Genomic DNA, 12,141 nt, shown 5'->3' with positions numbered 1-12,141 from the left:
GCTGAAGGACACCTACGGGTGTGGGAATTCTCGCTACATTGAAGACCCATTGGTGGCCTTCGGCTGTTGCTCTATGGTCGGGTTGTTGTCGCTTTGACACATTCCCCATTTCCTTTCTCAATTTTATCAAAACGAAAAAAAAAAGAAATAATGAATATGGGGTATCTTTCAATGACAAAATCAATACATGCATAGCAAAAAAGACCCAACAAAATAAAAAGCAAAGGAACAGCGCTTTTATTGCTGTTCTTCATTAAACACGATTAAATTCGAACTTAGTGCGTCCGAGAATAACAATGACATGTTCTTGTATGCATCCGAAAATAACAATGACATGTTCTTGTATGCGTCCGAAAATAACAATGACATGTTCTTGTATGCGTCCGAAAATACCAATGACATGTTCTTGTATGAGTCCGAAAATAACAATGACAGGTCAATTCTCACTCCATTGCAACCTACTCGTGAAATGGTCATATAGATAAAATACTTCAGTTTTATATAATGTACTTGCATATGAAACAATATTTTTAACTATACTTTTGTCTTAGGGACAGGAATGTAGTAATTTGTTTAAGCTGGGGTCACACATTCACGATTTTTACTACCGTCCTTGACAGAACCATTCCCGATTAAAATTTATTAAAAGTCTGATCAAGATCCTGTGAATCGTGGATGGAAATTCAAACTTTAATTAAAATTTGTAAAAAAAATAATTTGATCACGATAACAATCAGAAAGTGTTCAGAAAGCGTCGATATTTAACCGTTTCCAAGCGAATATGTCCCGATAATCCCGTTCTGAATCCGCTTCTAATCCGATTCGTATTTTTCGCCAGGTAAAATTCGACCGAGTCTGTCACGACTGCGTCCCGACTGTACCGAATGTAATCCGACAGAGATCAGACAGTGACCAGACGGTGAAACGACGCTGACGGAAGTTATCCGTTCGAAAACTGTCGGAATATTCGGGATGATCAGGTACTGTCGGAACGTAATCCTATCACGGTCCGCTCTATCGCATTGCAAACGGCTTTGTCTGGTCTCAGTCGTATTGTATTCTGTAACTGTCGGGACTCTGACGTGGGTATCATTGACGAATTTCGTATTAATCACGGAACTGTTTCGGAACGGTTTCTTCAAAAAACGGTTCACAATCGACAAGACCTGGATGCAATCTTGACTCTATCGGCAGAAAAACAGCCATGAAAAATTACTCCAGATCATTCCCGTTCCACAGGACACCGTCCAAAATACACAAGACATTGTTCGGAATTTGATCCGATACAGCAGAATCTGTCACGACATAGCAACGATTGTTATCCGACTAGACAAAATCGGCTGACCTAACTCCCAACTCGTAGGAATATGTTACGAACTAAAACGACTACGTTCAGACAATGATAGGATTTTCCAGATAATTGAGGATACTAATCCAACTTTTTTACATTTCGTGTCGTATTGCTGTCTGATCTCAAACGGGAGCAATAATCGGCAATGGGTGAACCCCGCATTAGACAGCAATGCACATCTTAGTATTAACTACAGCCGAAAATAATATATACAGTGAGAAAGTTTAAGTTGTCTATATATATAGATAGTAGCGGTAGAATATACAGCCTTATTCAATGGTGATGTTGATCCACTATCCTTGTTTGGGTGGATTACCAATAGTTCAGATTGCTCCACTTTGTGAAACGGTTTTGAGAGAAGGTGGGTTATAGTAAGCACGCCTCATGTGTTGTTTCTTGTGAGCTTTGAACATTGCCACAAAATGTTCTGACCAACCTCCCATTCTCACTCTGACCAAATCGTACTTTTCTGAATCTTTGCAAGCTTGTTGATAGGTGTTCTCATCAGCACATGTTACTGAAAAAATATTTATGCACAGGTCAAAACTAGTTAAAATGGTATTATGTCATATTTGTTTAAATTTATGTGTGATTTTCTTTGAGTTACTTATACATAATTCAAAAAAGCACGAGGATTTGCTTAACGCTGTGCTTTAACTTCAAAACATAAACCACAACACGCCTTGTTTATAGATAGATATAAGAAGATGTGGTATGAGTGTCAATGTGACAACTCTCCATCCAAGACACATTTTTAAACTGTTCCGTCTTTTACCGAAAAAAGTTTATCACAAAGGACATTGTTTCCATATCAGAGACACAATCGGAGAGTCGGCTCAATTTTAATGATTTTAAATTTAACATTGTAGATATAATGAAGAAACAAAAGTATCAGTGTAGAATTTTGGTGAATTCTTGAATTTTCATGCAGAAAAGATTTGAATTTTTAAACTATTGTTTACATCAATCTTATAAATCTGTTTGATTTCATCTAAACACTTTTGCTGAAATGCTAAAAAAGTTATTTTATAACGTAAATTATTCAATTCATAGGTTAAAGATAAACATTATAATCCTAGAAAATGTGTTAGTTGCAAAAATAAAAATGAAAATACAAATAGTACTTCACATAACAGTATGCAGCACAATAATTTCAAGCAACACAATAAATCAAAAGGAACAAAAAAAAAAAAAAAACCAACAAAAAAACAAAAACAAAAACAAAAACAAAACAAAAACAATGCCTTTCAAAGAGTGAAGTAGTAGTCTTATTTTTCAAAACCCGATTAAGTCAATGTCTTGAAGCAGATATCTCATATTAACGAACAGTTTGGTTTAAAAAAATATATATATAAAACTTTTTTTTATCTCACTTGTTAAAAGGTTTGCGCCAATCCCGTCTTCTCCGTTTGCAAAACTTCTGATAAAATTAACTAGTTCATTTTCAGGAAAGTTTTCATGTATATTCAGATCCACTTCTGCTCCATTAGAAAAACCAGTTTTGATTTCGGCATGATCCCAGTTTTTCATGGACCTGCAAAATTTCAAAATTTATTTCTGCAACTTGTCTTATTTGAAATAAAAAAAAGTATGATTCCGAACAATGAAAATGGTAACAGATAAGTCTTATTTATTCTTAATTAATGAAAACCACTACATCTATTAAAAAAAATATATTTTGCAGCTATGGTAATCTTCGCATCGATTTATTTGTCCTCACATATTTGTAATGCAGGAACCTGCAAATCTTAACTTCTCTTTTTGGGGATAGATATGAGAATCGTAGGTTAATTGGAATAAATCAATTTTGCATAATTTTATCTAGTTTGTAAAATGTAAAATTGTGAAATATTCTTAAATAGTGTAAAAAAAAATTTACATTGGATTCTAATACCCCGTCGATGTATGTAACGTATATGAATGCCTATTAACTATTAGAATCATCCGTTTTATAAAATATAAAAAAAAAATGATTGATAGAACATGTTGAACATATATCAATTAGAATTTAGACCAACAACACAAATGACTAAATGCATTTATAAAAGATTGTATATAATAAACGTTATTGAAGGATTAAACTTACTTATAAATGTCATTCTGGGATGGCTCACATGGGCCATCTTGAATTACCGGGGCAGCACTAAAATCTGATGCAATTGGCATTGTTTTCCTCCTTCCATCTGCAGACGCTCCAAGTGACATACCCCAACCAACATAACCTTCAAAGGTTCCGCTTCCAGGACAAAGGATACACTCAAATGGTGCTTTGGTTGTAGAATACTCTTTTTTCAAGCGTGTAAACAGCTGACATAATGCATCCGTTTCTGATGAGTTTTCCACAACTTCTTTAAATGTGGAAACAATTAGACTGGACAACCATTCAGCTAATTCCTGTATTGTTTTGTCCTCTGCTCCAGCATCAGTTCCGAATTTTGGAAATTTGAGAACCCTTTCTCTAAGAGATCGATAGTATGTACTTTTTTCAGCGGACCTCATTATTCCTGCATTGTCGTCTACAAATGGCTCTGCCATGTCAAACCCCCAGTCATTTTTCATTGCTACAAGAAGTTCGTTTAGAGACACACATGCAGATGTGTTGTCAAAGCATAACTTTATTATACTGTAGAGCGAGTCGATGCAATTAGAGAAACCAATGAACATACATGCGGCGACGACATATTTTGCACCTCCATTATACAAATCCCTGCCTGTCTCAAGACAGCCATCTATGAGCGTCGACAGTAATGGTGCCGGGCATGCTTTCCATATATTGCCGTAATTTGCTAACAATTTGTATAGAGACCCTTCAATTTGAATTTTTAAATGGCTTTCAAATATCTCTTGCAGGTGTTTGAAACTTTTAATGTGTGATGCTGAGACAGATCGATAGGAACTTGGTTTCCCTTGCAAGAAGGCTGGTCCTGCAGAAACGTACGAATCGCCTTGATTGATAGAAAGTTCTAATACCAATGGCAATGGTAGGTAAGTGAATGTAAACTCAGACTTTCCAACCAAAAGAGGTTCATAGCAACCGTCGCAAGCGTAGTTTTGTATGTCAGCCTTTTTTATTGCCATTTTTTGAAGATGAGGACTTGACTCTAAAGCCGGAATTATTCTGTCATCATTTAGAAGTATTGGATGTGCTCCACCACTCAGTAATGATTTTGCTGTTTCTTTTAATATTTTCTCATTCATTCCTTTATGAAGACGCAATGACAAACACGGAGCGTTTAACGGAAGACGCCTAGCAGCCTTCAGGCACATAATTGTGACGTCATTCATCGCTTGGATAGACTTCGGATTACTGTGATAACCTCCAACAGTAATTTGTTGTACCCATTGATTCAAAGAATCGCCTCTAGGAAAATTACCATCTGACGCGTATGGTACTGCACAATTTCCCCAGCTGGTAACGTCTGTGGCTTCATGAGGGTCCAATATTACTCTTTCACCAAATTTTATCCAAAAACAATCAATAACATCCTGATTCGATATTGTATGGTTATCTGATAGGTTTACAAACGGTGCCAGAAGTTCGTCTATTCTTCCTACTGCTACGGGTTGTCCAATCAAATGAAGGCAGCAGTGCATAGTGAATATTAGCTGGACTGCATCAATAAAGTTTTCTGGCTTGCCTATTGAGAGACGTTTCATTCGAGCTAGGATTTCTTCAAGGTTTTGTCTCTGGCTGTCCGAATACTCATCGTCAAGAGTGTACAAATAAGCAGCTAAACGACTATAATTATCAAGATACATCTTTACGCCTTCCAATGCCAAAATACATGATTTATAGAAATCATTAACTCCTTCTTTAGTGGATTTGTTTCTAATATCTTCTATTAGACCACTGACACCAAAATTCAACAATTTTCTGTAATCAGGAATAATATGACCAACGGCAGACGACTCACTAAGACCCAATAAATAATACGTCATCCTCTCATCGTCATTCAGGTACTTCATCACTTTCTTTCCAAGGCCAAGTGTGCTGTCTTTTGGCATACGTCCTACTATAATTTCATCAGGATGTATGTTGAAAAGATCAGACTTCCATCCATAGAATTCGGAAGGATTGCTTATGCTTGCTTGTATGTTTGCAGTTGTAAATAATTCACCAAGAGACTTCTTAATGGCCAATCCTTTTCGTATAGGAATGCTTTCTTTTAAGAAATGCTTCTCTGAATTTTTCAACATCTTTGACAGGTCGGGAATATCAGGAACGACTGTTTTTCGGAACCATACATTATTCCACTGTTCAAATGTATACTGTAGTAATCGTAGCACTCTAGTTGAAACGCGGTCCACCTCACCATCGTCCTTATCTATTTCATGCAAGTATTGTCTGTGGTTATAGAAAAGATACTTATTCTTTCGTGGAACGTTCCATTGGTCATCTAAATCAACTCTACAATATCTATCGTCAACAACTGGGAGATCTAACTCTTGAAAGCTAGGAACATACCAAAAACTGCCTTCTATTGAGGAAAACACATCTATGAAAGCGTCAAATGTGGTTCCAGGGCACCCACTAATATTCTCTAATATATCATGGAAAATCGTAGTCGATTTGGCAATGGAAATATAGAAAGTGCCTTCTTCTCTACCGGGATGAGTTTGACAATTTCCATATGGCATCGACTGTCTATAGATGCGACGGAGACCTTTAGATACGTTACAGGGAGGAGGAAAATCGTCTAAAGTATGAGCGCGTTTGATATGACTACTATATGAGAGTGATGGAATAATGCCCAGTCCAAACATTTTCCTACCAATCATCTCTTCCTTTGTTGAATCGGGCTTAGATCCTAAGATTTCCCAATGGGTTTTGAATTTCTGAGTCATCATGTATGTTCCCCCTATTTCGCCATTTTCCATTTCCCCAATCAGAATTAGTTGGTCGACAGAACAACGGTCAGACAAATTGGCTAATCCTTCTCTGAAAGAACCATTTATTATCAATGTATTTCCATATTCGTTAGATTTTGTGATACTTAAATCTTTACATGTTATTCCTGCATCTTTTAATCCTGTTTTCAGTAGCTCGAGTATTTGGTCAGCATTTGCCTTTTTGTCAGATTTGATGTAAAAGAAAATGTCCCCGCCTGTATTGAGGAATTTTTGTGAATTGTCTAATAGATACTGTCCATCAGGTCGTAGTTCTAATTTCTTCTTAACACATACTTGATTCCAAAGTTTGGGATCAAACGCTATTAGGATGCGAGTTCTATCTGTCATGTCAATTGCTTTTTTAAACAATTGCCGATACATCTTTAAAATATCATCCAGTTTAGAAGGTTGGATAGTGCCTTGATTGATAGTTACAAAATTGCCATATTTGTTACGCTTATCAAATAGACCTCTCTGGGCAAAACGTAGATTCTTGTAATTTCTTTCTAGTCGAACGGGTTCATCTTCTTCCTATAAACAAAGGAAATGTCCTTACAGTATTATCAATACATGTTCTGAATAATTGATATATGATACGTTTGCCATCTTATATTTATGACATCAATGACGACCAGTGTTTAAAAACAACATGACTTCAACTTTTTAAATAGTTGACCTATCCTTCGTCAGCAGTGTTAATACATTGTTTTGTACAGTTGAAAATACTTGTCAAAGATCTATTGTTTATAGTAAGTAAACTTATTATTAACTTGAATTTATTAAGCACCAGCGAGGACCAAAATGTACCAAGGTTATATTCATTTTTAAAACGATGAAAAGCTAAAGAACAGAACAACAAAGACAAAAAATACCTACGCATTATGAACTCCACAATTAAACACTAATACTAGTATGTAATCAGATGGTGAGGGCTATATTAATTGATGATAAACATGTACTAAACCTCTTTCAAAAAGAGCAATATGAATGATTGAAGTGCGGATACAGTTTAAGTACAAATCAAGAAATAAACATGTAAACAACATACTAATCAGGAGATCAATCATATTTGACCTTCTACAATCACCCACTAGATACAAGAAATACGTCGTCCCATCGATTTCAGAAACGTGGTTAAAACAACATTATTACAAATTATTAGTGACACAAAAATCGTGTAAAGTCTTGTTCATACATATGTCATAATATCGATTTGAAATGAACACCATGCAATGTCTCGGTTTTATTTGTTAAAAAAAAGATCCAATTTAAAAAAATTATTTCCTTAACGCAAATCAGTCGTTTCGACTGGCAAACACAACAGAGACTTGTATACGATAAAGTTTATTCTCAAATTTTACAAATTAAAACAAAAATTGGCAAGGGGTTCAGTGTGACCTAGAGTAACCCGGATAAACTTGTTGGCACAAAATTGCTATTAATTTTTGTAAGTATGTAATTAACATCCGCTTGAGTCCCTTTATGCAACAATTTACCCATTTACGTTAGTTATGACGGATGTTTCACTTGTCATTACATGTTGGGGGATTCATCTATTCAGATTGCTTTAAAGAGTATATAATCACAAACAAAATATTTTGCTTCGTTTTTAAACATAAAATGCAATTAAAACGCATCAAGGGACCCCATTAAAAAGATAAAAAAACAAAAAAAAAAAACAAAAAAAAATCAGCGTCTATTCGCATTGGTTTTGGGGCGTCGCCGAATAATTCTGCAAACAAAGTAGTTGATAGCAATTTTAACACAGTCTTATATAGTCAATTCTCTCGCGACTTTTAATTCTACAAACCTAATGAAATAAATTTCAACTTAAGAATGTTCGTTTGTCACGTTTTAGAATTTTTGTCAGATTTTCGAAATCCTCTGGTTTTATCCATTTGAATGCCTTAAAAAAAATGCCCATTGACCCCATTTTTCTTTTTATAAATCTTTTACATATACAAGTGTAAGCTATTTGTAAAAGTCTTATAAAATGTTATTATTTTTTAATAGTTGTTGAGAACTTTAACGAGTTAATGATAAAATTATGAAAAATCAAGAGAGAATATTTTCCCGCTAAAATTTCAATGGCTAATATCTCGAAAACAAGCACATTGACCGCTATTTTTTTTTTGCTCTTTTGCTTTCTTAATTGATCCCCTATTAATATATACTAATGTTATGGAAAGTTATTTATTTTGAAACTGAGTAGCAAGCTTACTTAACATTCATTTTTTCAAGAAGTTAATAAAATAAACTCATCATATATACCAAGATTAAGTGAACTATGTGTATTGACTTTTATCGTGCAATCGTTCTTTTTGGACAGTCAAAATACGTTAATTATGCATCTTTTTGGGATATCCAAGACCACTCCTGGGACATGTGTACATGTTGAACGTTATTGATCAAAATAAAATGTACAAACCTTGAAGCTGAATATAAACGCAATGAAAATAACTTGCAATTAAAACGAAGTGAAAAAGAACCTGGACAAACAACGAAACTAACTTTCAACTAAAAGTATATGAAGCTAAATGATTAGGTTTTTTCAGTACGAAGCTAATGACAGAACATATCAAGTACGAGGCTAGATGAATTGAACTTATAAAATTGTTTTGGAAACATTGTTCGGCTCAAATAAACACAAAGACAAAAATGAGTAATACGGTCATCCTCAATATGTTAATAATAACAATTAAGCATATCGATACAAGAAATAAGGAGAAATTAAATATTTTGAAATTTATCTGTAAAACTGGATTCATTATAAAAGAGGAATTATTGGAGTTCAAACTATAATCTTATAAATTGGCCAAAATACAGTCTTCCTTAAACTTGGTTAAAATAATTATGTAAGAAACCCCAAGTAAAATTTAATGTACATAATTGTTTTGCTTGTGAATACAATGAACCACAAGACTACTAAATTTTATGGAAAACGCCCTAGTATACGGGTTACGGAAATAGCATTTTTTTTTTAATTTTACTCTTTTGTTTCATTGAAAATTTGGATCTACTTTTTAAACGTCTAACTAACAAACCGACATTGCATGGTGTACGTCTAAAATCGATATAAGAAAATGTATATGAAACAGAATTTACGCGATTTTTGTGTCACTAATAATTTGTATGGAATACCTAAAGGTCTGTTATTTAATACACACTGCTCATTTTTAACATGTAATAATATTCATGTTTTTCTATTGTATCAACAGTTATCAAATGTACCAGGATTATAATTTAGTATGCCAGACGCGCGTTTCGTCTACACAAGACTCATCAGTGACGCTCATATCAAAATATTTCTAAAGCCAAACAAGTACAAAGTTGAAGAGCAATGAAAATTCTAAATTCCAAAAAGTTGTGTCAAATACGGCTAAGGTTATCTATGCCTGGGATAAGAAAATCCTTAGTTTTTGCTTAAAATTCAAAGTTTTGTAAACATATGTACCTTTGCAATAGTGTATAATGTCTAGGTGATTCTGTATACCTTTTTCTTTACAGCCGTTTATCAGAATAAAGTATATATATCTAGTAAGAAGGTCACAATTAACAAGAATTAATCTATATTGAATAAATTAGGCAAGAGTTGCACATGAATGCGTTTTTTTGTTTGTTGGTTTGTTTGTTTGTTTTTTTTTTTTTAAATATTTCAGTGAAATAGAACTAGGATTACCAACATTATATTCCCGTTCTCATACGCCCATTTACGGGACTTTGCGGGGTCCGTCGTCATCATGTCAGACAGTAACTCAAAATACTCAAACCCATTTACATCAGACTTTGGTGAATTGTTTATACATTGTACTATAACGTGAGCTCCCGTTCAAATTTTATAAATTTTAGATTCTACATTTCCGACAAATTTGAATTTATTAATTTAAAAGGTTGGATTTTCCAGTTTTTGGATGATACCTAAAACACGCTTGCACCAACTTACAGGACATTTTTGTGAACGTTTAATAATGATGTGAGGTGCTTTTTAATTTATATGAATTTTCATATTACGTTTTCGAATTATGGGGTTGAATTAAAACCAAACAGGGGGATTTTCCAGTTAACTCATAAATGCTTTGAACAGTTTTCATGAATTTTATAATATGACATTGAAATGTTATTGAACTTTATTATTTTAAAAAAGTAACGGGCGTGTCATGCGCTGAAGGCGCAGCTGTATATTTATTTAAAGATATATACACATCAGGATAAGAGAAAACAAACAATGGGTAAGAGAACATCAATATAAATATAAAGAGTTATACATTTTATCTTTTTTTCTCTCATAAATTGTTGTTTGTAGTAAAATAAAAACCCAACAACTGACCTGCTTATTGTGCCTCTTCCTCTGTTTGCACGAATCGTTTTCAACTCCAGTTCTCCCCCTTTTTGACATTCTAATGCAGAAAACTTGTAGATTTGTATTTGAAGTTGTCGCTCTCCGCATCTGAAATAATATGAAAGGAACCATTATAAACAGATAAGAAAAACAACGCCAATTATAATACCAAAAAGATTTTTTAAAAGTTTTATCTGTTGTATGCAATACAGATAAATTAACAGTATAATTAATTGAACTCGAAATGGATCTAGTTGAAACTGTAATAAAAATTTATAAAAAAAATTAAATGATTTTTGAAAGGTTATAAGACCCATAATGAAACAGATATGTTATAATCTTGTTATCTAAATTATAAATATGTATTTACACTAATTATTTATACAAACGTCCTTTAGAAAATGTATTAAAGTACCAGTAGTTGGGTCTTTTCATTTCTATAGGATAACTGCATCATCGTGATATAAAAGAGGAAATTCAAACTTATTTTATACATAATCTAATGTGGAGATATGTTTTTACAAAGATATATCCTGTACGTACGAATACAAAAAATGTATGAATATGTAAAACGACTATTTTTTTTTTAATTTTGGAAAAAACAATAGCACCAAAATAATTTATGGTAATTTACTGGTCTGAATGTGGACTTACCGAAGCTGCAGCAACACTTGTTCAAGACGTCCTTGTGGTAACATGACCAACCCCCCTTTTATAGTGACTTGCTACTAAATGCAGCAGTTGATTGGATAAAACTCTGTAACATAGATTTCTTTCTATTGTGGTTGCAATTGTTCACAAATAAGTGACTCAAATATTGTCGTTGTATGTCGGATACTGTAAAATGCAATTGTCGTTGTAATGAACAATGCTGATAAGACAAAATATACATTTAACATTAGTCAATAAAAGTATGTGATCACGTTTCAGCGTAGTAACATTTCAAGACTAGTTGATGTTGTTCTTTCAAATTCAAGTACATTTAAAAAAAACATTAAGTAAAAAAAAGGAAAACAACATGAAATTGATTTCAATGGTCCGAAACTTGTTCTGAATAATTTTCGAAGACGAATATTCCAAGTCAAGAATGTTTTTGATATTCAAAAAAGTTTCCTCGATCATCACAAAAGAACAATTAATTAACGAAATGCGCATAAGGTACTGTTAGTGCTATTACGAGTGACACAACTTTATTGTGCTGGTAGAATAATTTTTATACCAGCGTGGACAATCGCAGTACGTATGTTCCACAGTTTTTAGTAGGGTTCGTGTTGCTTATTCTAGATTTTCTATGTTGTGTTATGTGTACTATTATTTATATGTTTTTTTTTATATTTTAGGCATGGCGTTTTATTTCCGATTTATGAGTTTGACTGTCCCTCTGATATCTTTCGCCCCGATTAGTAATGATACTGATACCTTTTAACTTGTTTGCCATCGGCTATCGATACATAGAGAACATCATATGGCTTTTTCAATATCGCATCCGTATCAACCCGAGACACCAATATAATCCCAAGAGCTCTGCTCGAGGGATTATATTGGTTGAGGGTTGATACAG

General features: G+C 33.6%; 1 protein-coding gene across 1 annotated transcript; it reads right to left on the bottom strand.

The window, feature by feature from the left end:
* Positions 1-490: 490 nt before the first annotated feature.
* LOC139516389 (4-hydroxyphenylacetate decarboxylase glycyl radical subunit-like) lies at positions 491-11,444 on the bottom strand. Its single transcript, XM_071306458.1, has 5 exons — positions 11,235-11,444; positions 10,569-10,688; positions 3,438-6,772; positions 2,725-2,885; positions 491-1,868 (listed from the first exon to the last, which is right to left on the bottom strand). The coding sequence occupies exons 2-5, from the start codon at positions 10,686-10,688 to the stop codon at positions 1,675-1,677; spliced, it is 3,810 nt and encodes a 1,269-aa protein (XP_071162559.1). The 5' UTR covers positions 11,235-11,444; the 3' UTR covers positions 491-1,674.
* Positions 11,445-12,141: the final 697 nt, after the last annotated feature.

Source organism: Mytilus edulis, chromosome 3 (genome assembly GCF_963676685.1).
Source record: "Mytilus edulis chromosome 3, xbMytEdul2.2, whole genome shotgun sequence".
In the NCBI taxonomy this organism is placed as follows: domain Eukaryota; kingdom Metazoa; phylum Mollusca; class Bivalvia; order Mytilida; family Mytilidae; genus Mytilus; species Mytilus edulis.
The sequence above is the reverse complement of the archived record's forward strand: the minus strand, read 5'-3'. Positions and strand labels throughout refer to the sequence as shown.

Coding starts and splice junctions, on each gene's coding strand:
- LOC139516389 (XM_071306458.1), bottom strand. CDS start 10,688: ATGCGGAGAGCGACAACTTCAAATACAAATCTACAAGTTTTCTGCATT. Junction 6,773..10,568: donor GGAAGAGGCACAATAAGCAG/GTCAGTTGTTGG, acceptor CTTTGTTTATAG/GAAGAAGATGAACCCGTTCG. Junction 1,869..2,724: donor TGGCGCAAACCTTTTAACAA/GTGAGATAAAAA, acceptor ATATTTTTTCAG/TAACATGTGCTGATGAGAAC.